This window comes from Geotrypetes seraphini, chromosome 15 (assembly GCF_902459505.1).
Source record: "Geotrypetes seraphini chromosome 15, aGeoSer1.1, whole genome shotgun sequence".
NCBI classification, from domain to species: Eukaryota; Metazoa; Chordata; class Amphibia; order Gymnophiona; family Dermophiidae; genus Geotrypetes; species Geotrypetes seraphini.
The window spans coordinates 39,704,702-39,728,247 of NC_047098.1; the positions used below are offsets into that span (position 1 = coordinate 39,704,702).

At 43.8% G+C, this 23,546-nt stretch overlaps 1 protein-coding gene across 1 annotated transcript; it reads right to left on the reverse strand.

Moving 5' to 3' along the window:
- Positions 1 to 143: 143 nt before the first annotated feature.
- Positions 144 to 22,976, reverse strand: LOC117349250 (multidrug and toxin extrusion protein 2-like). The gene is made up of 10 exons (XM_033922463.1): positions 22,957 to 22,976; positions 20,921 to 21,034; positions 20,760 to 20,827; positions 15,452 to 15,560; positions 13,247 to 13,322; positions 11,323 to 11,392; positions 7,144 to 7,276; positions 5,734 to 5,828; positions 3,206 to 3,299; positions 144 to 304 (listed from the first exon to the last, which is right to left on the reverse strand). The coding sequence occupies exons 2-10, from the start codon at positions 20,973 to 20,975 to the stop codon at positions 144 to 146; spliced, it is 861 nt and encodes a 286-aa protein (XP_033778354.1). The 5' UTR covers positions 20,976 to 21,034; positions 22,957 to 22,976.
- Positions 22,977 to 23,546: the final 570 nt, after the last annotated feature.

Below are 23,546 nucleotides of genomic sequence, written 5' to 3' on the forward strand. Positions count from 1 at the left end.
ATTCCTGTTCCATCTTGTTAAAATTTCCTTTTTTTTTTTAACTTTATTGTGCTGGGAAAAAACACAGCAAATGCAACTGACATGAAAATCCTTACAGAATAATGCACAAATAACAATGTCCTTTTTATTAATAGTATTTTTATCTAAGAAACAAAAATTCGGATTAGAACAGCTGCTATCAATATAGCAATAGCTGCGCCAAGGGCTGCCCCACGGCGAACGAGGAGGTCCTTTGTTAACACGACTCTTCCAGTAGGTGAAGATGTTGCTGCACTGGTTGTCTGCTCTGGATCTGTGATATCTCCTATTTGAAAATTACCACAGATTGACATACATGCAAACAATTAATGTATGGCAGCATTTTTTTAAGATTGCAAACTAACATTTCTTTTATGGTTCAGCATCAATTTTTTTCTGCTGCTTTGGACTTCCAGCTCATTTAGAACTAGCATCATGGACTTGGATTCCAGTGTCTGGAAATGTATTTTCCTAGATTAGTTTATTTCTATCCAGTGACTTCTATCCAGTCATGAACCTAAATCCAGCTACTACAGTGTATCGCAAACTGTGCTGTGGTGAGATTCCGGGTGTGCCACGAGAGGCACATTCTGTAGGCGAGTCAGCCGGCACCAGCGCTTCTCCTCCTTGCCGGCGCCTCTCCGCACGTCCCCACCGGTTAAGTAATTTCAGGGTTAACAAGCTTAAGGCCCCATCTGGAGAACCTTCACACATGCGCGGATGCCACTGCCTATGTTCCAGCCACTGGCCTGCCCTCTGGCACTTATGCAGTTAGGCGTACCTTTATAGAGTAGCACTTAGTGTACTTAGAGGCCAGTGGCAGTTGGGCACTGTTTATACAATATACTTAGTGCCAGGATTTGTGGCGAAGTTTTAATCATGGGGATTTACCCCAGCTGAAACTACTGCTACTATTATTTCTAGAGCGCTACCAGACATACACAGCGTTGTACAGAGTCATAATGGAGACAGACCCTACTCAAAAGAGCTTACAATCTAAACAGACAAACAGGATGACAAGGTAGAGGATATAGTTAGGGGGGATGGTTAATCTGCTAAAACCTGCTTCTTTTTCCTTTATATAATATTACCAAAACCCGACCCTTCCTCTCTGAGCACACTACTAAAACCCTTATCCACCCTCATCACCTCACGCTTAGAATACTGCAACTGCTCTCAGGCCTTCCGCTTAGAATACTGCAACTGCAACTGCTCTCAGGCCTTCCGCTTAGCCATCTCACTCCCTTCCAATCCATCCAGAATTCAGCTGCATGACTTATATTCTGGGAGAACTGCTCTACTCACGTTACTCCTCTCCTAAAGTCGCTTCATTGGCTTCCCATGTTTCCGAATACAATTCAAATTCCTCTTATTGACCTACAAATGCTACTGACCTACTCAGCTGCCCTATCTCTCTTCACTTATCTCCCCCTATGTTTCCCCCCCCCATGAACTCCGCTCAGCTGGAAAGTCCCTCCTATCTGTGCCTTCTCTTCAACTGCCAACTTCAGACTCCGTCCCTTCTGCCTTGCTGCACAATATGCTCAGAACAAGATGCCTGAATCCCTATGGTGGGCTTCATCTCGAGCATTGTTCAAGGCCCAGTTAAAAGCCCACCTCTTTGAGACTGCTTTTGAGTCTTAACTCCTCTCACCTTGGGTTCTGCATCCCCAACCCTATATGTCCAAGTTAGATTGTAAGCTCTTCTAAGCAGGGACCATCTATAAATGTTAAAACGTACAGTGCGTGAGACAAGAAGTGAAATTGTCCTATGCAGACTGGTGGACTCAAACGTATGATAGAAATATCCTTTATTTCATCCAGAACCAACTCAATGACTCAATATGTACATGTTTCGGCCAGAACGGCCTGCCTCAGGAATCTTAAAAGTCATGTAGTAGATATGAATAAATTGGACCAGTAACATTCGTCCATGTTCCAGCATTTACTTCAGAGTTTCTGTATCATTGTTTTAGCCATCTATGATTCTGCAATCATGATTTGAATGTAAGTTCCATTGTGGTCCAATTTATTCACATCTACTACGTGACTTTTAAGACTCCTGAGGCAGGCTATTCTGGCGAAACATGTCGAGTCATTGAGTTGGTTTTGGATGAAATAAAGGACATTTCTATGTATGCATGTATGCAATGTATGCATTTGAGTCCACCAGTCTGCATAGGACAATTCCACTTCTTGTCTCACAATCTTTTGTTTGTGGTTTTGACTCTCCTGTTTTATACCAAAATGTACAGCGCTGCATACACCTTTCAGCGTTATATAAGTGATTAGTAGTGGGCAGTTGGGTGTAAGGTTATGGTTGAAGGCTATATCAAAAAGGTGGATTTTCAGTCTGCTTTTAACCCTTTATTTGGCATTGTTGCTCAGAAGTAGCGTGTTTTCCATGGCTCTTATGGGAGATCTATCTCCAGATGCCTGTTTACTTGGCACTGTTGCTTTCATTATACAAGTTACATAAAGCAACTGTTTCACCATCTTCCAGTTAAAGAGTTAAACAAGGTGAGGGACGAACTCAGGTAGTTTGTTCCAGGCAGACAAGATGAACGAAACAAAGTCTGGAATTGGCATTGGAGGAGAAGGACACAGATAAAAGCAACTTATCTGAGGAATGGAGTTCTTGGGGATGTGTAGTAAGGAGAGATAAGAGATACTGAGGGGCTGGTGTAGTTTCCCCCTCCTAACTTAGGTGCGATCAGGAATATTCTGTTATAGTACGTGCAAATCACTAAAATACCCATGACCACATTCTCTTTTCGGATGCATGTTTTAGAATTTACATGCACTTTATAGAATGCGCCTAAAAAGAGGTGCCTGTAAATTCTAATTATTACTAATTAGTTCCACTGATTGTTGCTGCCCAGTTACTGGAGCTGATTGACTTGCTATCCAATTAAGTTGATTGCTCAAAGGCAACTCAAGAGAGCCTTGTAGAGAAGCTGGGGGCACTTGCATGTAAAGTCTGATTTTTTTTTTTTAATTACACCTGTTCATAGAATTTTTCACAATTGGATATAAAATGTTAATCCCTCTGCTGTCTGCCTCACAAGCTATACTTCCCCTTTTCAGTTCATACAGTCATGTACTTGTTGCTCATGCGCATTAATAGAGCTGTGTTAAGTGCCACAAGAACTTGTTTCCCAAAGGTCAAGTACCATTGTGGTATTACCTAATGGATGACCTGTATAACTGCTTTTCTTCTTAGCACTTGAATCCAGGTTCAAATTATGACCCTTTCGGTTCAGTCCAGTCCTTAGCTGAGCCTGAAGATTAATATAAGGAAATGCAAGAGGGTGAAGGATTTGCCAAAACTCATAGGAAAGAATAACTTAATTTACAGTAACCCAAATATATCTCAATCTCTCTGTCCCCACGAGTTCTGTTCCTGTCCCATTCCTGTAAGCTCTGCCTTAACCACAGAAGCTTCTGCCTTAACCGCAGAGGCTTCTGCAGATGAGGTCAGAGCTTGTAGGAATGGGGCAGGGACAGGGATATTGAGATCTCACAGGGATAGGGAAAATTTGTCCCCATGTCATACTCCAGCTGACTTGCCAGAGGCACATCCTGTAGGGCCAGAGGTTCTCAACATGCGGTACGGTGCCAACACTGCATGTCTAGCAACTTCCTGCTGCTGTTGCGTATCTCCCAGAACTCCTGCCTTCCTCGTCTTTTCTCCCCACCCCCGGACCAGCAGCGGCAGCTCAGTGTGTATTTAACTTTGCCACATAGGTGCCGCTAGCATTAGTTTAGCTCTGGGCCTTTGCTAAGCCAGTCCACTTCAATGATGCAACTTCCTCTTTCATCAGAGGCGGCCAAGCCTAGTAAAGGGCCTGAGGCTGCCTGACAGAACAACATCTAAACTAATGCTAGCGGTAGCTGTGTGGGGAAGTTAAAAGCACAGTGAGTTGCCGCTAGAGAGAGGAGAGATACTACTGGACAGGGGAAGAGGGAAAGGGAAGGGAAGATAGGTACTGCTGGACATGGGGAGAGGGAGAGGTGCTGCTGGACAGGGGAAAGGGAAGGGAGAGGAGGTGCTGCTAGACCTGGCAGAAGGGAGGGTGAGATGGTCCATGGGGATAGAGCATGTTGGGTTGGAGGGAGGGAAGGAGGGATGTCACTCAAGAGAGAAAGCGTGCAGGAGGCAGAAAGTGTTGGACTCATGGAGAGGATGAGATGGATGGGGAGGACAGAAAGGAGGGAAGGAGAAATGTCACACTCAGGGGAAGGGGGAGAGGACAGAGAGTGAAAAGTTGGATTCATGGAGAGAAGTTGGTTGGGGGAGGGATGGAGGACAGGAGGAGAAGCAGCATGCAGGAGGAAAAGAGAAAAAAAATGTTGGACTGGTGGAAAGGAGGGAGAAATGTTGGACTGGGAGGGAGCCAGAAAGGAGAAAGGGAAGGGAGATGGATTGCAGCGGGCAGAAAGGAGGAAGGGAGAGAGAAATGTTACACTGGGGGGTGAACAATGAGTAAAGGAAGGGAGAGATACCAGACCAGGGAATGGAAGGGAAGAAGAGAGTCTGGTAGCGCTATAGAAATAATAATAGTAGTAGTAGTAGAAGTAGTAGTAGTAGTAGTAGTAGTAGTAGTAGTAGTAGTAGTAGTAGTAGTAGTAGAAGAGAGAGATGCCAGATTATCAGAAGGAGAGGAGAGAGATGCCAGACTGGGAAGGTGGGAAAGGAAGGAGAGAGATGTCAGAGCATGGAAATGGGGAGGGAAGGACATAGAGATAGGAAGGGAAGGTAAGACATGGAAAAGTATATTTTGAGAAGAAGAGCAAAAAAAAATTGAAAAACTGAATGTTAAGTTAATGCCAAAGAAGGATGCAAGGCAAAAAGAGAAAAACAATAAGGAGAGAAAAAACAATAAGGAGAGAAAAACAGTCAGTGGATAAGAAGATACTGAAAACATAATTAAAAGCTCAGAAAAATAAAGTCACCAGACAACAAAGGTAGGGAAAATGATTTTATTTTCAATATAGTGATTGAAATGTGTCAGTTTTCAGAATTTATATCTGCTGTGTATATTGTGTATATATGAAAAATGAATGGAAAAAAAATTGCATTACAATTAGTAAAGGGGGTGGGATCTGGGGTGGAGCTTGGGAGGTCTGTGGTTGGGGTACTCAGTGGATATTTGTTAGACTTAGGGGTACTTAGCTTGAAGTAGTTGAGAAACATTGCTGTAGGCAATCAGCTGGTGCCAGTGCCTCTCCTTCTCTCCGGCCCTCTTCCCTGCTGGCGTCTCAGAAACCGTCTGGAGGGTCTCTGCACATGCGCGGATGTTGACACTTCCTGGAGCCTCGAGCCTTGGCTAGTACTTTTAGTGTGCCCTGGCTCAAGAAAGTTTGAGAGACACTGCTCTAGGGCAAAGCTTCTTAGTTGTGGAAGTGTTTGTCAGAAGTTGTAAAGTAATTTTGACTAACCCCCTCTTTTACAAAGCCATGCTAGCAGCTGGCACATGACAAAAGCCTCAAAGCCCTTTAAATCCTTATGGGTTTTGGGGCAGTTACCACAGTGGCAGCCACTACTGTGGCTTTGTAAAAGGGTGGGGGAGGGGGTAAGTTTGGCCACAATCCAATAACAAATGAATTTAGGAGCAAACATCATCCAAGTTAATGTATCTACTGAAAGCTCTTTGTTCCACTGTGAAAGCAGATTTCTAGTACATATTCAAGCATAAATAACAGCTATGTTACCTCTTCCATGGCCTTGTCCCAATCTAATCTTAGAATTACAACCAGAAGGTTGATGAACTGAAGGAGGATAGACACCAATATTCCCAGCCACAGACCTAGAAAGGAAATTACAAACTCAGCATCACCTGAACTCTACAGCTCTTTGACTAGGAGGCTTGTTGCTATCTTACAGACCAACTGATTGGTTTAGAGCAGGGGTGTCAAAGTCCCTTCTCGAGGGCCGCAATCCAGTCAGGTTTTCAGGATTTCCCCAATGAATATGCATGCAATCTATTAGCACACAATGAAAGCAGCGCATGCAAATAGATCTCATGCATATTCATTGGGGAAATCCTGAAAACCTGAATGGATTGCAGCCCTCGAGGAGGGACTTTGACACTCCTGGTTTAGAGTATACATTTGAGGACAACAGCCTACTTCATTAGATAAAAGGAAATGGATCTAAGGGGTCAGATTTACCAAATCTTTGTTCCCATTGTCTCTCCAAGCGAGTAGGGGAGGGAGAACTTATAAAGTATTCATTTCTTAAGTTCTTGGTGCTGATTGTGCAGTAAATTGTCCGTAGACATAACAGAAATTATCAGGATGGATACACAACCTCGTCTGTTCATAATAATTATAATATCTTAGACAAAAACAGACAAAATATTAAAAATTCACAGGTAGAAAAAGCATCACAATCACTTTTTAGTATAAACTTTCAAATTACTGATATATGTGATCGATGAGCAGTCCTACAATGCAATATTGTGTTACAGAAACAGTAACATGGTAGTGCTATTGACAAAGCATGCTTCATGGTAGTGCTATTGACAAAAAATGATATAAACACAAACTGATGCTGCTCCTATGAGTTCCTATGCTCCTAGAGTTCCTATGAGCGTCGGGAGCCACTCGAGCCATTCAGCGCGGCTCTCTGTGCTAAAAACTGCTAGCACAGTTTAAAAGAAGAGGGGGTTAGTCTAAACCCCATATTTATTTATTTCTTTATTCAATTTTCTATACCATTCTCAACCCCATATTATTTTTATTACTTTTTAAGTCTTTTTACATCTTTTAAGTGATTAAATACTGAACTTCCAAGGCCTAGGGAGGAGCAGTAAAGACTCATAAGTGGAAGAGAAAGAGAAACCCACAGTTGGTAGTGTGTTCTTTCGAGCAGTGGTTATCTTTTCTTACACTTTTACCCACCTCCTCTTAAGTGCTTTGAGTAATGTAACTATTTTTTTCAATATATTTTTTCTTTAAAAGTGGCACTAGATCTAAAACCCTCCTTCTGTGGAAGCCCTCTGACCCCTATAAAGTGCAATCTGCTAGTCTTGTGGCATCCCTAAGTTTCACTGTCAGACTTTCTGGAAAAGTATTCATTTGGGCTAAAGGCATGCTGGAAGCTAGATGAAAATCTTGTACCTAAAGATCCAAGCTTCGCTGGAAACATCAGTGAGATTTCTAGCGGTAGTCCAATGACGCAGTAGCCCACACCATTTATAATGGCACCCACCAGCTGTTTTCCTGTTGCCCTTAGGACTCCAGAAGCAGTGAACTGCAAAGACATGTAGCAAAGACCTGCTCACTTGGGTTACATTCACTGTGCTATTTGATAGGATGTTGTTTATTTTTTGTTCTTATTTTCCTATTTCAAAATGAATGTCATTAATACTGTGCACTATTTGCACAGAGTGCACACTTTTCTTTAAGATAGTGAACATGCACAAATGGATAAAGCATTAGGCATGTGGGAACCTTCATGCATGTGTGTGCATGCGCGCACTATTTTATATATACAGTGGTACACCACTGTAAGGGATGGAGGGGGGCACTGGCACAAGTGCCAGAGTGAAGAGAGCACAAGTGTGGAGTGAAGGTGGGTGGGAAGGAGCGGTGGGAGGGAGAGGAGGGGCACCTCCTATCCTTGCTATGCCACTGTATATATCTAGCCTAAAATAAATCGGTGCTATTATGGCACTAACCATGATTCTATAAAAGTTAGGCATACTGTATAGAATCACACTTAGCACCGCTAAGGCGGTGTTAGACAACATCCTAACATTTATGCCAGGGTTCTCTTGGCCTAGATGCCTGTGCCTTAGTGGTGAAGTAAGGAGGGGGGGCAGTCCGCCCTGGGCGCCATCTAGGTGGGGGTGCTGGTACCTGCCCTCCTCTCAGCCCCCCTGCTGTGCACATGCATCCATTCCCTTGTACCTCTTTGATTTTCCCAGCGCGAGCAGCATCACGAACTTGGTGTTAGCTCTCTCTGACATCACTTCCAGGTCCCAAGCCTAGAAAGTGACATCGGAGAGAGAGCAGACATGACGCAGGCAGCAAGTTTGTAAATGCTGTTTGTACTGAGAAAATTAAAGAGATATGGGAGAAGGGAAGGGGGCACCCGCATGGCAGGAGGGGTCGGGAAGGAGCGAGAGGGTGCCACTCACCCTCGCTGTGCCACTGGTTGTATGCACATTGGCACATATTCTATAATTGTGTGCCTAACACCCACAATCTGTCCCCTAACCACAACCACTTTTAGATAGGTGCTTTGGACAAGGAGCTTAACTTTTATAGAATATGTACGTGATATGGAAACCACATACTTGTATGCGGTATGTAAATTTTTAAATAAATAACTAAAATAAGTTGTGCTCCTAGCTTTCAATTAATATCAATTATTGGCACCAAACTGGACTATTAATCAATTAAGTTAGATGCCTTCATTGGCTAGGTCCGTCAATGTAGGCACCTAATTTTAAATGGATTTTATAGAATTTATGCTTAGGTGCATATAATGCACATTATTAAAAACATTCATTCTGAAATGGCAAAATAAGAACAGCCCATCCCTAGTACAGAATGCTAGGAATGATAAAGAAGGAGATCATGAACAGATCAGAGAAGGTTATCATGCCAGCTGAGGTGTGCCCTCAGCTGGAGTTCTGCATCCAGCACTGGTCACTGTACATGAAGATGGACATGGTACTACTCAAAAGGGTCCAGAGAAAAGCGACTAAAATGGTTAAAGGGCTAAAGGAGTTGTCGTACAGTGAGAGATTGGAGAAACTGGGCCTCTTCACCCTTGAAAAGAGGAGACTGAGAGGGGATATGATTGAAACATTCAAGATACTGAAGGGAATAGACTTTGTAGATAAAGACAGATTGTTCACCCTCTCCAAGGGCACTCTCGTTCGAGAGGGCACTCTCTAAAGTTAAAAGGGGATAGATTCTGTACAAATGTAAGGAAGTTCTTCTTCACCCAGAGAGTGGTAGAAAACTGGAACGCTCTTCCGGAGTCTGTTATAGAGGAAAACACCCTCTAGGGATTCAAGACAAGGTTAGACCAGTTCCTGCTAAACTGGAACGTACGCAGGTGAGGCTGGACTCATTTAGGGCACTGGTCTTTGACCTAAGGGCCGCCGCGTGGTCTGACCCAGCAGCGGCAATTCTTATGTTCTTATCCCTTATTAGGAAGGTAAATAAGAACAGCCCATCCTTATTAGGAAGGTGTGTTCACCAATAATCAGCTATACCATACAGGATGGAGATTTGCTCCTTTATCTGTGCTTTTGTTGGGTAAAGAGAGGATATGTCCTAAGAGGGGAATCTTTCTACTTAGGGTCTTTTACTCCAGAGAACACTCTCTTTACTACTAGTAACTTATTAAGTGCTGAGACATTAGACACGAACCCTGGTCAGCTTTCTTCTAAGTGCTGATCACTGCTGGCTAATATTCAGTACTGGTTCATAACTGGGCACTGGCACTGAATATTGGGCCATAATTCCAGATGGCCAGGCCATCCAGAGCTTATGCCTCCTTGCCATCCCCCTTTCCCCAGCCCATGACAACAAATTCCTCCTCCCCCCCAATCCACCTAACTACTCTTAAGTGTCGCCCCCCAGCACGAGCCTTGACCTGTCCACTTTTTACTTGGACGGTCTAAAGGAATATTCATCAACACTCTGGTTAAGTGCTGCTGAATATCTCTTCTTAGGTGGCTGAAGCGATTTAAACAGGCAGGAGAGCTTCCTGTCCACTTAAATTGCTCAAAATATCTGTCCTTAAGGGTCAGGGTCTATAAAATCCGACTAAAGTTAGGCACCTACATTAGTGAGCCAGGCCGCTGTAGTCACTTAACTTGAGTAATAGGATCGATTAAACTTAATTGGATATTAGATGCCTAGTCCAAATTGCCTACCAGAAAGTGAGAGTCCCTGTCCCTGTGGAATCTATCTACATCGTCGGCCCATCCCCCCCACAAGTTTTGTCCCTGTGCTTGCCCCATCCCTGCAAGCTCTGTCCTCATCTGCACAACACTTTAAGTGGCAGATGAGGACAGAGTTTGCAGGGATGGGACAGGGACAGAACTTGTGGGGACGGGTCAGGGATGGAGATAGATCCCATGGGATGGGGACACATTTGTCCCCATGTCATTTTCTAGTGGTGGATTGTAGGCATGTTTTACAGGTAGGCACCTGCTTTTGACTTAAGCACCGTTAGGCATCTAACATAGGTACAGGCATTTAGGCGAAAAAACCCTGGGATAAATAGGATGATTAGTGCCAGAGGCATAGTAAGGGGGTGGGGCGGTTTGCCCCGGGCACCATCTTACTAAGGGTGTGGCACCCCTCATCCTCTCCGCCTCTTGCTCCTCTTTTTGCCACACAGGTGCCCCTTGCCTTCCCCCGTTCCTTTTTTGCTTACCTGGTGCGAGGTTGCTGCATCGGTGGTCTCTCATGTCACTTTCTGGACCCGCGCCTCTGAAGTGATGTCAAAGGGTGAGCCAACATCGATGTGGACATGCTACTCATGTCGGAGAAGTTAAAAAGGGAAGAGGGTGTGCGTGGCGGTGGGGTATGCCACCCACCTTTATTGCACCACTGCCTTGATCATAAGACCATTTAGGTGGCACTAAGCTTGAATCTATAGAGTTTTCCTGTAGTAGAATCACACTTCATTATTTATTTCTATACCACTTATAGCCCATGTGGTTTACATTCAGGTAACTCAAGCATTTTTCCCTATCTGTCCTGGTGGGCTCACACTTTAACGTACCGGGGCAATGAGGGATTAAGTGACTTGCCCAGGGTCACAAGGAGCAGCATGGGATTTGAACCCACAACCTCAGGATGCTGAGGCTGTAACTCTAACCATTGTGTCACACTCTCCCCTACAGTAGTTGGTGCCATATATAGAATCTCTCCGTTAAGGAGCAAATTCCCATAAAAAGCCTGTTATTCAGTGGCCCTCCAGCCAGGAGCAGCTGTGACCCTGTTAAGCCCCATTCCCAGATTTTCAGTGGCATTTACCTAGCTAGCACCACTGAAAACTGGGTCAGACCCAGGGACAGTGTGTGAGCAGAAAGACAGGTTAGTGGTTCTCCTAACTTTATCCAGATATGTCTAAATAGCGCCAATACCCAGATGCCAGTGACCACATCATAGTCGGTGTCGGTATCTGGAAACTGCCCAGTTCCGGGTATAAAAAATCCCCATGGCAGCTGCCATCATTGGTTGAACTTTGATCCGATAGTATTTTTCAATGAAGTGAATATACATGTGTGTGCATATGGATGTACATTATCTTTAATGAAAACTCACAGTAAATGCATCAAACAGGTGTGCGGCAGCAAATACTGGCAGGAGTGTGGATACCAAGGTAATAATCTTTCTGTGGGAGGGAAAATAGAAGTCAGTAAGCAGTAGGGTGTGCAGGCGGTATATTTCATTTGCTTTAGTTTCTTTTGTTCTGTACAGGATTTTTCATTTTGTTTAAATGTTATCAGCAAAAGAAAACACAAGCATCCACTTGTTAAAGTAAACAGGCAAGAAAACAATTAGCATCTATACATCAAATCAGGCATTCCCCACCTCCACATTGCAAAACAACCATTCCCCCATTTTTGTTAGCATTGGAATACACCGTATGAGTTAGAGAGTTGTGCGGGGACAGAAATCCCACCCGTCCCCGCCAAAGTCCCACGGAGGAATCCCCTCCGTCCCCAACCGTCCCCGCGAGGAATCCCCTCCGTCACCACCCATTTAATTATGCTACTGAATTAAAGGCTCTGGTAGAAACCCATTTACAAATAAGCAAAAAGACTTTATTAATTTGGAAATATTAATTGGGAAGAATACATACTTTGTAAACGGGTTTCTACCAGAGCCTCTAATGTTTATAAATTTTTATCAACACAACTAATATACTACTTTATTCTAAAGCAAAAAAAAAGAAATAGAATTTTTTTCCTACCTTTGTTGTCTAGTTTCTGCTTTCCTCATGTTCTCATTCAATTCCTTCCATTCACTATCTCTCTTCTCTCTGCGTCTTCCATTTGCTCTGTTATTGTGCCTCTCCCTTTCTCCCCCTTCCAAATTGGTCTGGCACCCATCTTCTTCCCTCCGCTACCCCATAGTCTGGCATCTCTGTCTTCTTCCCTGCCAGCGTCTTCTCCCCACTCTCTCTTCCCCATTTCCTTTCAGCGTCCTTCACCCCCCCCCATCTTCCCTATGTCCTGTCAGCGTCCTTCTCCCCCCTCTCTCTTCCCCATGTGCTTTCAGTGTCCTTCTCCCCCCTCTGTCTTCCCCATGTGCTTTCAGTGTCCTTCTCCCCCCTCTGTCTTCCCCATGTGCTTTCAGCGTCCTTCTCCCCCTCATCTTCCCCATGTCCTGTCAGCGTTCTTCTCCCCCCTCTGTCTTCCCCATGTCCTTTCAGCATCCTTGTCCCCCTCTGTCTTCCCCAGTGCTTTCAGCGTTCTTCTCCCCCCTCAGTTTTACCTTAAGCGTCTTTTCCTCTCCACTCCACCTTTCCTCCCTTTCTCCCTCCCTGGGGGGGAGGGCGGTCCGCCCCAGGTGCAGCCATAGGGGGGGTGGTGCACAGCTGGCCAGGTCCCCTTACCTTTGTGGCGCTTCCTCGCCCGACTGACAACAGAACAGGCCCGGTCCGACAAACCTCCCTGCCCTGTAGCCGCAAATCTAAATTACCTTCTTACAGCAGCTGGAGTATTGAAGCTGCTGTAAGAAATTATTTAGATTCGCGGCTACAGGGCAGGGAGGTTTGTCGGACCTGGCCTGTTGTAGGTCGGTCGGAGGAAGCGCCACAAAGGTAAGGGGACCTGGCCAGCTATGCACCCCTCCCCCTTATGGCTGCACCCGGGGCGGACCGCCCTCCCCCCTTGGTACGCCACTGCCGATCGCAGCACACAGCCGATCGGAACGGAAGTCTTCCCGATGTCAACGCTGACGTCGAAGGGAGGGAGGGCTTTGCTTAAGGACGTCAGCGCTGACATCGTGGAAGACTTCCATTCCGATCGGCTGTGTGCTGCGGCAGGGTAGGTATGGAGAAGACGAGCCTTGCATCCAACCCCGCAGGAACCCCGCAACCCTAGGGGGCATCCCCACAGGATCCTAGCGACCCAAAGGGGGAACCCGCGGGATCCCCGTCATCCCCGTTCCCATGCAGCTCTCTAGTATGAGTGCTGCCTTTAGCCAAATCTAGTGCCTTAATCAGCCACTAACTGCTTACGTGTCATTGGTGAAAACAGCTCCCAGTACATTCTTCAATGCCACAGCAAATATAGATGTGAGCAGGGCAAAGAACCCTGAAAGATAGATATGAGACACTTCAGAACAGCTCGCACATGCTGTGTTTAACACCTGTTTTGTGGTAGTGTGCTTAATGTTAGATAGAAACATAGACGGCAGATAAAGGCCAAATGGTAAATCTAGTCTGCCCATCCACAGTAACCATTATCTCTTTCTCTCTCTGAGAGATCCCATGTGCCCTCTCGAAAGAGACTGTTTCCACCACCTCTTCCGGGAGACTGTTCCACGCATCTACCACCCTTTCTTCACATTTCCTTTTCGCAGGTTCATCTGTGAAGCAGAGATTAAGGGTTTTATCCTGGGTTCCACTGCTCAGATCCAAACCTACTTTATCATCAGGTCTCGCCCTGATGGGATACTGATACTTAACGCAATCAATTAATCTCCACGCTGCTGTATTAAAAGATGTGGAGCAAAATATCAAAATGAAAGTCCATCTCACGTGTATTTTAGAAAAGGATACAGTCTGTTCTAAAATACATGTTAGACGTAAGTTCATGTGCTGGAAATATCCCTAATGAACATCCTTTTTACAAACTGGAAAGTTTAAGTTATGAACAGGGAAAACAAGCCTAGGAATATCTTATAGAATAGCCATACAAATGTCCAGAGCAGAGGGGTAGTCCAATGCAGTGCTGTAGAGAGGGTAGGAGGTGCCTGGGACGGTGGCACCCCCTGCACCTCCTCTCTGCTCCCCTCGTGTCTTCTGTGCCAACCACTCTGTTCCTTCTGTGCCCTCCCTTCCCACCCCCATACCTTTATAAATCTTTGCCAGCACAAGCAGCTTCTCTGGCCTGCTCACACTGGCTTTCCTTCTGATGTCACGTCCTGGACCCATGACCCGGATGTGATTTCAGTGGTAGCCAGGCTGGTGCAAGCAGCAGACTAGAGTAGTTTCTCCCGCTGGTGAAGATTTTAAAGAGGTACGGGGGATGGGTCGGAGAGGGGGTGGAAAGGTTCCTGTGCCCCAACCAAGATGGTACCTGGGGCGGTCCGCTTCCCTGCCCCCACCCCTTACTATGCCACTGGTTCAATGGTTAGAGCAGTAGGCTATGACTCTGGGATCTTGGTTCAAATTTCACTGTTTGTAAATTTGTTTTTTTAATGGTGAACAGAAAAATACCTATTGTTTCTGAATATATGTCATTTCAATAACCTTCAGGCTTGCAGATATCTTATATATTCAGGTACAATAGACATTTTTCTGTCCAAGGAAAGCTCACAATTTAAAATAAATAAAAGAACAGCAGTGGGATTTCAACCTGCATCCTACTGCACTAACCATAGGCTAGATTCACAAAGCAAACCGATCATGTACCGATCGGTTTGTGACCCATTTATGAGCAAATTTCCCTCCGGCCTGATTCACTTACCTCTCCTGCGATCCGCTTCAAATCTGTGCATGCAAATGAGGTGAAACTCATGCAAAGTAGGCAGGGACGCGATTCACAACACAATCAATCTGATCTGACTGGGCTAGCCAATCAACTGAAGAAGCGACTGCTGGGGACCAGTCGAAAACATATTTCCGACTGGAAGCCCTGCTTTCTGCCCTGCAATCTGTCTTGCCTGCTTGCCCCACATGCCACCCTGCTCTGCCCCGATCTTCCCCCCGAATGCCGCCCTGCTCGATCTTCCCTGATCTTCCCCCTGAATTCCTCCCTGCTCGATCTTCCCCCTGAATGCCGCCCTGCTCTGCCCCGATCTTCCTGCTGAAAGCCACCCTGCTCGATCTTTCCCCCCAAATGCTGCCCTGCTCTGCCCCAATCTTCCCCAAATCTCTTCTGCCCTTCCCCGGCCTATGAGCCTGTGGTTTTAACCCACAGGTTTAAAGTGGGTTAAAACTACGGGCTCCCAGGGCTAAAAACAATAAAAAAGTTAAAGTTTAAAAAAACAAACAAATAACCCAGCCCTGTCTTGGATGGGCATGCGTAGACCATCTACAGATGGTCTGCACGTGCGCGCAAATCGCACAACAGCGATTTAATTTTTTGTTGGTTTTGCAAATTTATAATTTCAATTATAATGTGCCGCAAAAAAAACATTTGCTCCGTTTAGTGTGCCGGATCTAAAAAAGTTTGAGAGACACTGCCATAGATTCTTCTCTTATTGAACAGTTACACACCTGTGCAAGAGAAAACAATGGATGTAGATCTCTTAGCCTGTGCAACATTTCTTGCACCAAGAGCGATACCGACCCGGATATTGGCTGTTACAGCAAGTGCACTGGGCAGCTGTAATACAAAGCAGATTTACTGTGGCATCCACCAAACATTGTGAAGACTTTGGAGAAAAGCAATAATTTATCTGTTTAGATATGAGAATGTGTTTTGATTCATTGGATGAAATTAGAGGATGTGCTATATATTTTGGGGTAAATTTTAAATAGTGCAGTGTGGGAATTCGCTTATCAGCCTGCTTAAACCTACCTGATTTTCAAACTCAAAATAACCACATAGCAATAATGTGGCATGGTTCTGTCAATGTGCTTCTGTGCAGGTTCTTCACTTCATATGATAATTTAAGAACATAAGATTTGCCTCCGCTGGGTCTGACCAGAGGTCCATCGCACCCAGCAGTCCGCTCCCACGGCAGCCCATCAGGTCCATGACCTGTAAGTGATCCTTTATATCCTTCAATCCCTTTTATCCTTCCTTATCTATATCCTTCTAACTGTACCCTTCTTTATCCTATATCTTCCCTATCTATATCCGTCAATAACTTTTTCTTTCAATAATTTATCCAATTTCTCTTTGAAACCCTGTAAAGTACTCTGTCCTATCACGCCCTCCGGAAGCGCATTCCAGGTATCCACCACCCTCTGAGTGAAGAAGTACCTCCTAGCATTGGTTCTAAACCTGTCCCCTTTTAGTTTCTCCGAGTGACCTTGTAGTTCCCCTTAGGCTGAAGAATCTGTCCCTCTCCACATTCTCAATGCCCTTCATGATCTTATATGTCTCTATTATGTCTCCTCTGAGTCTCCGCTTCTCCAGGGAGAAGAGCCCCAGTTTCTCTAGCCTGTCTGCATATGAAAGGTTTTCCTGTCTGCATATGAAAGGTTATCTCTGGACCCTCTCAAGTATCACCATATCCTTCTTCAGGTACGGCGACCAGTAATGGACACAGTACTCCAGATGCGGGCGCACCATCGCTTGATACAGCGGCAGGATAACTTCCTTCGTTCTGGTTGTAATACCCTTCTTGATGATACCCAACATTCTGTTTGCTTTCCTTGAGGCCGCTGCGCATTGTGCTGTTGGCTTCATTGTAGTGTCCACCAGCACTCCCAGGTCCTTTTCAAGGTTACTTTCCCCCAGTACCAACCCCCCCATTTTGTAGCTGAACCTCGGGTTCTTTTTCCCTACATACATGACCTTGCATTTCTCCACATTGAAGTTCATCTGCCATTTATTTGCCCACTCCTCCAGCTTGTTCAGATCCCTTTGTAATTCTTCGCATTCCTCTACTGTTCTAACCCTGCTACAGAGTTTGGTGTCATCCGCAAATTTTATAACTTCACACTTTGTCCCTGTTTCTAGGTCGTTAATAAATACATTGAACAGCAGCGATCCGAGTACTGACCCCTGCGGGACACCGCTCGCGACATCTCTCCCGTCTGAGTAGTGGCCCTTCACTCCCACCCTCTGCTTCCTGCCCGCCAACCAGTGCCTAACCCATCTGTGTACATCGCCTTTCACCCTGTGGTTCCACAGCTTCCTAAGCAGCAACCTGCAGCAACCTTTCAATAGAACCAAAAAACAGCCTCATTTGGAAAATGCTCACCACAATGTAAAAATGTTTCTTTTAAAATATTTTTATTTTTTTATATATATGAGAGTTTCAGTATGCAGGAACTCAGAATCACTGAGAAACCCCCACGATGTCTCTAGGAACTTTGCTGACATGCAAATAAAGTCCAGAGTTCGTGCTACATCTCCAACTGTCTTTAGTTTAACTTTTTTTCAATTATTTTACATGTATATTGTATAAATGAAATCTTTAATATTATGATAAAACTTCTTATCAAATGCCAGAGAATGGAAAGGACTGATAACCTTAAAAAACTTGACACAGTTTTTATAAATATTGTTGAGGATTTAGCTCATTGAATTGTGATCACCCCTGAGGAAGATGAAACATAGAGCACTCTCTGTCGGGTGCTGTTGGGACGGCATCCAACATTCAGCAAAAGGGATTTTATTTGCAAGTCAGCAAAATTCCTAGAGAATTTGTGGGGTTTTCCCCATGATTCTGGGTTCCTGCATACTAAAACTCTTATATATATACATATATATATATATATATATATATATATATATATATATATATATATATATATATAACAAAAATAAATATATATATATAAAAAAAGCGTTTTTACATTGTTGTGGGCATTTTCCAAACAAGATTCTTTTTTGGTTCTATTATTAGGGAATACCTCCTTTGTTTTCCCTTCTGAGTTTTGTATCATCCCTTAAAAGCCATAACAAAAAGCCGTTTTCTTGTAGGGTGGTCAAGAGAGTGCCTTCTGGATTGGGGGGTATTTGTACACTTTGCCTTCTATGGCATGCTTATGCTATGCCTGAAGTGGTGGACCCTTGAGATTGGAACGTTCCTGACAGGTTGGTACCCTTGTCAAAGGCTCTTTGGAAGTCAAGATAAATGATGTCTATGGGATCTCCTCTGTCCATCTATCTGTTTATCTCTTCAAAGAAGTGCAGTAAGTTTGTTTGACTCGATCTTCCTTTGCAGAAGCCGTGCTGGGTTGTTTTCAGTAGCCTTTTCTGTTTATGTGTTCACTGATGCTGTTTTTTATCAGTGCTTCCACCATCTTGCCCGGAACCGAAGTCAGACTTACCGGTCTGTAGTTTCCCAGGTCCCCTCTCGATCCCTTTTTGAAGATAGGTGTAACATTTGCTACTCTCCAGTCCTCCGGGATCTCCCCTGTTTCAAGGATAGGTTGCAAACTCGTTGGAGTGTTTCTGCTATTTCGTTTTTCAGTTCTTTTAATACCCTTGGGTGGATTCCATCCGGGCCCAGGGATTTGTCTGTTTTCAATCTATCTACCTGCTGGAGGACATCCTCGAGGCATAACTCTATTGTCGATAGTTTTTCTTCTTGGTCTCCATTGAAGATTTTCTTAGATTCCGGTACGTTGGTTGTGTCTTCTCTTCTAATTTGAATTGCATGTGAGAGTTAAGAACATTAGAATAGCCTTACTGGGTCAGACCAGTGATCAATCAAGCCCAGTAGCCCTCTCTCAGAATGGCCAATCCAGGTTCCTAGTACTTGGCCAAAACCCAAGGAGTAGCAATATTCCATGCTACCAATCCAGGGCAAGCAGTAGCTTCCCCCATATCTTTCTCAATAACAGACTATGGACTTTTCCTCCAAAAAATTGTCTAAACCTTTCTTAAAACCAGCTACGCTATCCGCTCTTACCACATCTTCTGGCAATGCGTTCCAGAGCTTAACTATTCTCTGAATGAAAAAAAAATTTCCTCTTATTGGTGTTAAAAGTAATTCTCTGTAACTTCATCAAGTCTGTAATTTTTGACAGAGTGAAAAATTGATCCACTTGTTAAAAGGTAGAGGAGAATCATAGGTGTAGTTCTAAGGGATATAGGAAGGGATATAGGAACCCCCATATGCTTCAGGTTCCTTCCCCACCACTAATATGAACTTCCTTCTCTTTCTCTTTCTCTCACCTTCCTCATAACCAACCACTAATGGTAAAAAACAAGTGGAGAGATTTCCTTATAACAACAACAACAACAAATTAATTATTTTTATATTGCTATCAGGTGCATGAGCTTACAATCTAATTACAGTTCATCTTGTGGTAATTTAGGTATCAGTTATAAAAGTGCTCAATGAATCATTTTTTTCTGGTATTATTTGAAATGTTTATGTTGTAACTACTTTAATATGTACTTTCATGTTTGGTCTTTGGCCGGCAGCATGGAATGTTGCTACTCTGGGTTTTTTCCAGGCGTCGGAACTGGGGAAGCCACAGGGGCCATAGCCTCCCCCAAAATTTGGTAGCCGCCCACCCTCCCAGGTCTCTGCGTTCTACCTTAAATCTTTGGGTAGCCGCACCACAGCGTCAATGAGCAGGCATACCCCGGAACCCTTCATTCTACTTCCAGGGACAGGCCTGCTCCTTGACGGCACACAGCAGCTGCCTGAAGATTTAAAACTATAGCATTGGGAGGAGGTGGATGGGCGAATTAGGAGAGATGCTACATGATTTTGCTGTGGCCAGGAGCTCCTGAGCCTCCCCAAACAGGACAGTGTTCCACTGCTCATGACCGTGAGGACGGGCTACTGGGCTTGATGGGCTATTGGTCTGACCCAGTAAGGCTATTCTTATGTTCTTATAAATATCTGTTCTATGTTAAACTGTTGAATGCAATATTTAATACAAAGATTTAAATATAAAAGTACTTGCACGGTGATAAACTTGCACTGAAGACCCTCATGCTCATGCAGATTTATGAATATTCATAGTAGCTATCCTGAAAACCCTTCAGTAGAGGAGGCTGTACACACTGAGAAGTAGGATTGCCTTCTAATGGCTCCTGTTTTCCTTTTGTCATAATTTCAGGTCTCAGGTTATCCTGCTTGTAGTTACACTTTGGCAGCTCTTCATCATAACCACAGCTGCTTTTCCAGCTCAATATTTGCAGCTGCAACATTTGGGCTCAACTTTCAAAGGGTCTACTGCAGAGCTAAAGGGGCTGTACTTTGAACCAAAGTTATTGGAAGTAATTTAGGCTAGTTTAGGAGTAGCCTTATGATTCGAGGAGCAAGCTGAGAAGTTTAGGGAAATCTTTGTTCAAATTCCACTGAGGCTTCTTAAGATCTTTGGCAAATCACTTAGGGGTCCTTTAACTAAGGTACACTAATGGATGTAGCGTGTGCTAATGATCAGCGCATGCTAAATGTTGCACAGCCCAGCTCGTATCTATAGACTGCATGGCACTTCATGCACATTAATTTGTTAGTGTGTGCTAAATCTGTTAGCATGCCTTAGCAAAAGGACCCCTTAGCCTTGAGTACAAACTTAAACTGTAAACGCTCCAGGAACAATGAAATTCCCACTATACCTGAATACAGGTGGCCTTGAGCTACAACTGACAAAGGCAAGAGCTGAATCCAAAATCTCTTTCCTTTCTCATATTTCCTCAACCACTTTTCTTTCCTAAGCTCTAGCCGGAGAATTGATTCCCTTAGGTTGGAATGCATTGTTAAAGCTGCCATTTTGTTCATTCAGTTTCAACGATAAGAGCAATCCTTGTGGAATCTTTGCCACAAAAAGCTGAGGAACACGTCTGTGCCATGTTTATGGTAGAGTTAAGAAAGACCTATACTGCATACATGGACAACAAAGACATTTCAGCGACCCAGCAGAAGATGATTTTGCCACTTACCAAGAATGCCAGCATGTAGATTTGGTAAAGTACAGCTTGTGCTCCCAGTTCAACCAGCCCCAGCCAACCTGAAGCAATAATGCATCAAAAATGTCAGAATTAAAAGGAAAATCGGCAATAGCGCCAATGATTTCACTGCAGCTTTAGTAGAAACAACCAACCTGTCAGGAACGTTCCAATCTCAAGGGTCCACCACTTCAGGCATAGCATAAGCATGCCATAGAAGGCAAAGTGTACAAATACCCCCCAATCCAGAAGGCACTCTCTTGACCACCCTACAAGAAAACGGCTTTTTGTTATGGCTTTTAAGGGATGATACAAAACTCAGAAGGGAAAACAAAGGAGGTATTCCCTAATAATAGAACCAAAAAAGAATCTTGTTTGGAAAATGCCCACAACAATGTAAAAACGCTTTTTATATATATATATATATATATATATATATATATATTTATTTTTGTTATATATATATGAGTTTTAGTATGCAGGAACCCAGAATCATGGGGAAATCCCTACAAATTCTCTAGGAATTTTGCTGACTTGCAAATAAAATCCCTTTTGCTGAATGTTGGATGCAGTCCCAACAGCACCCGACAGAGAGTGCTCTATGTTTCATCTTCCTCAGGGGTGATCACAATTCAATGAGCTAAATCCTCAACAATATTTATAAAAACTGTGTCAAGTTTTTTAAGGTTATCAGTCCTTTCCATTCTCTGGCATTTGATAAGAAGTTTTATCATAATATTAAAGATTTCATTTATACAGTATACATGTAAAATAATTGAAAAAAAGTTAAACTAAAGACAGTTGGAGATGTAGCACGAACTCTGGACTTTATTTGCATGTCAGCAAAGTTCCTAGAGACATCGTGGGGATTTCTCAGTGATTCTGAGTTCCTGCATACTGAAACTCTCATATATATAAAAAAATAAAAATATTTTAAAAGAAACATTTTTACATTGTGGTGAGCATTTTCCAAATGAGGCTGTTTTTTGGTTCTATTGAAAGGTTGCTGCAGGTTGCTGCATGTTGCTGCATCTGCTGTTGACACCTTTGGGTGCCTATTGAGATAAAAAGCTAATGAAATGTTCTTGGATTCATTTCTTTCTAAAAGGCTGTTAATGGTCACTAACTAAAGAGATCTACAATAAGGAAAATATAGCAAAATAGGCTGAAGGCTGTGAGTCTATAAAGATAAAAGTGTATGGTTACAATTTTAATGATATGTTGGATAAGTAAATATTCAATACCTCCCCAGGTGTCAACATGTAACTTCTTCCACCAGATAAACAGAACCAATAGAACAAGCCAACTATATGCAGCTATCACACTGGTCAATGCAACTGCCCTAGGAAAAAAGAGGGAGCTTGTCTTATTTCTGTAAACGGCACCTTCGTCATTTGATAAAGGAGACAACCATCATTCTGCTTGGGTATCTGGCATGTGAATTATCATGATACACTGTTTTCGCTGTCTACAGCTGTGATCAGATGGATGAGGTCACATGACCATGCAAATACTGCCACTAAACATGGTTCAGATAAGCAGGATTCTGACATTGGACTAAGTTCACACTTTTTTCCCCACTCTCAGAAGATGTGGTTTAACCAATCAGTGCTTCTTTATACCTACCACATACCATGTTTTGGCTCCAGTGAGGGCCACTAAGGGCCTCTTTCAGCCTAGCATTAACAGAAACTGCTATCACATGAAAGTCAAGCGCAATGACAAGGAATCACGCAGCAATAGGGCCTTTTCAGGAAGGATGTATTTTAACATACAAAATTATTATGCCTTTTTATTTTTATCGAGCATTGTTTTGGTTACTCCAATCCTACCCCCACTCCCAGTTTACATCCTCTCTTCAATGAGGGGCCGCTGAAAAGTTCTCAGCCCAACCAACAAAGTTGAGGCTATACACTTAGTCCAGCGATTTTCCACTATTTTTTGTTCCATATTTTTCTGACAGAACAAAAAAAGACTAAGTGTAGAGAGCTCGATGGAGAATGCCTCAACTATGTTGGTTGGGCTGAGAACTTTTCAGCAGCCCCTTGTATTACAGGCAGTGTAACTGCCCTCTGTTGGCTGAGAGCCTACAGAAGTGTCTGTTAATCCCAGTTTTCTACCATCTTCACCCTTGTATGCACTACTGTTCTTAGCCAGTTCCCCCCTCCCCCCCAATTCAGATTATACTTACACTGTTCCCAGCTTCAGCACATACACACACACGGCACCGAGAGCTGCATTCAGGATGTTTATAGCAAACCCACAAACAATTTGAGGTAAAACTATGTTCTGAGAAAAAAAAGCAGAAAAATATTTAGGTTCTTGAAATGCTGACTTGATTGATATGATTAAGAACTAGTTTCCTCCATTTTCTAGCTTAGGAATGATTGGGGAAGAGAGAGGAAACATGGAAAGAGTTTGTGAGGTGATGCTGAAAAGCACAACAAATAAGAAGAAACTACAATCCCATTGCACAACAGGCAGCGGCGATTAGCAGCAGGGAGGTAAGGACAGCGGACCGGGGTTTTTTTAAATCAGGCCTGGAGGGAGGCTTTTTTTTGTGCAGCAGGGAGGGAGGTAGGTAGGCAGGCTGGCTTCGGGAGTGGGGGTGGGACAAAGTCTGGAAGGCAGTGAGGGGGACACAGGAAGGAGGCAGTGGGGGCTCTAAGGACATAGAAAGGGGCACTAAGGACATGGGAAGGAGGCACTGGGGGCACTAAGGACATAGGAAGGAGGGAGGGAATAGAAAGGGACAATTGTTGTGCCTGAGTGCAGAAAGAA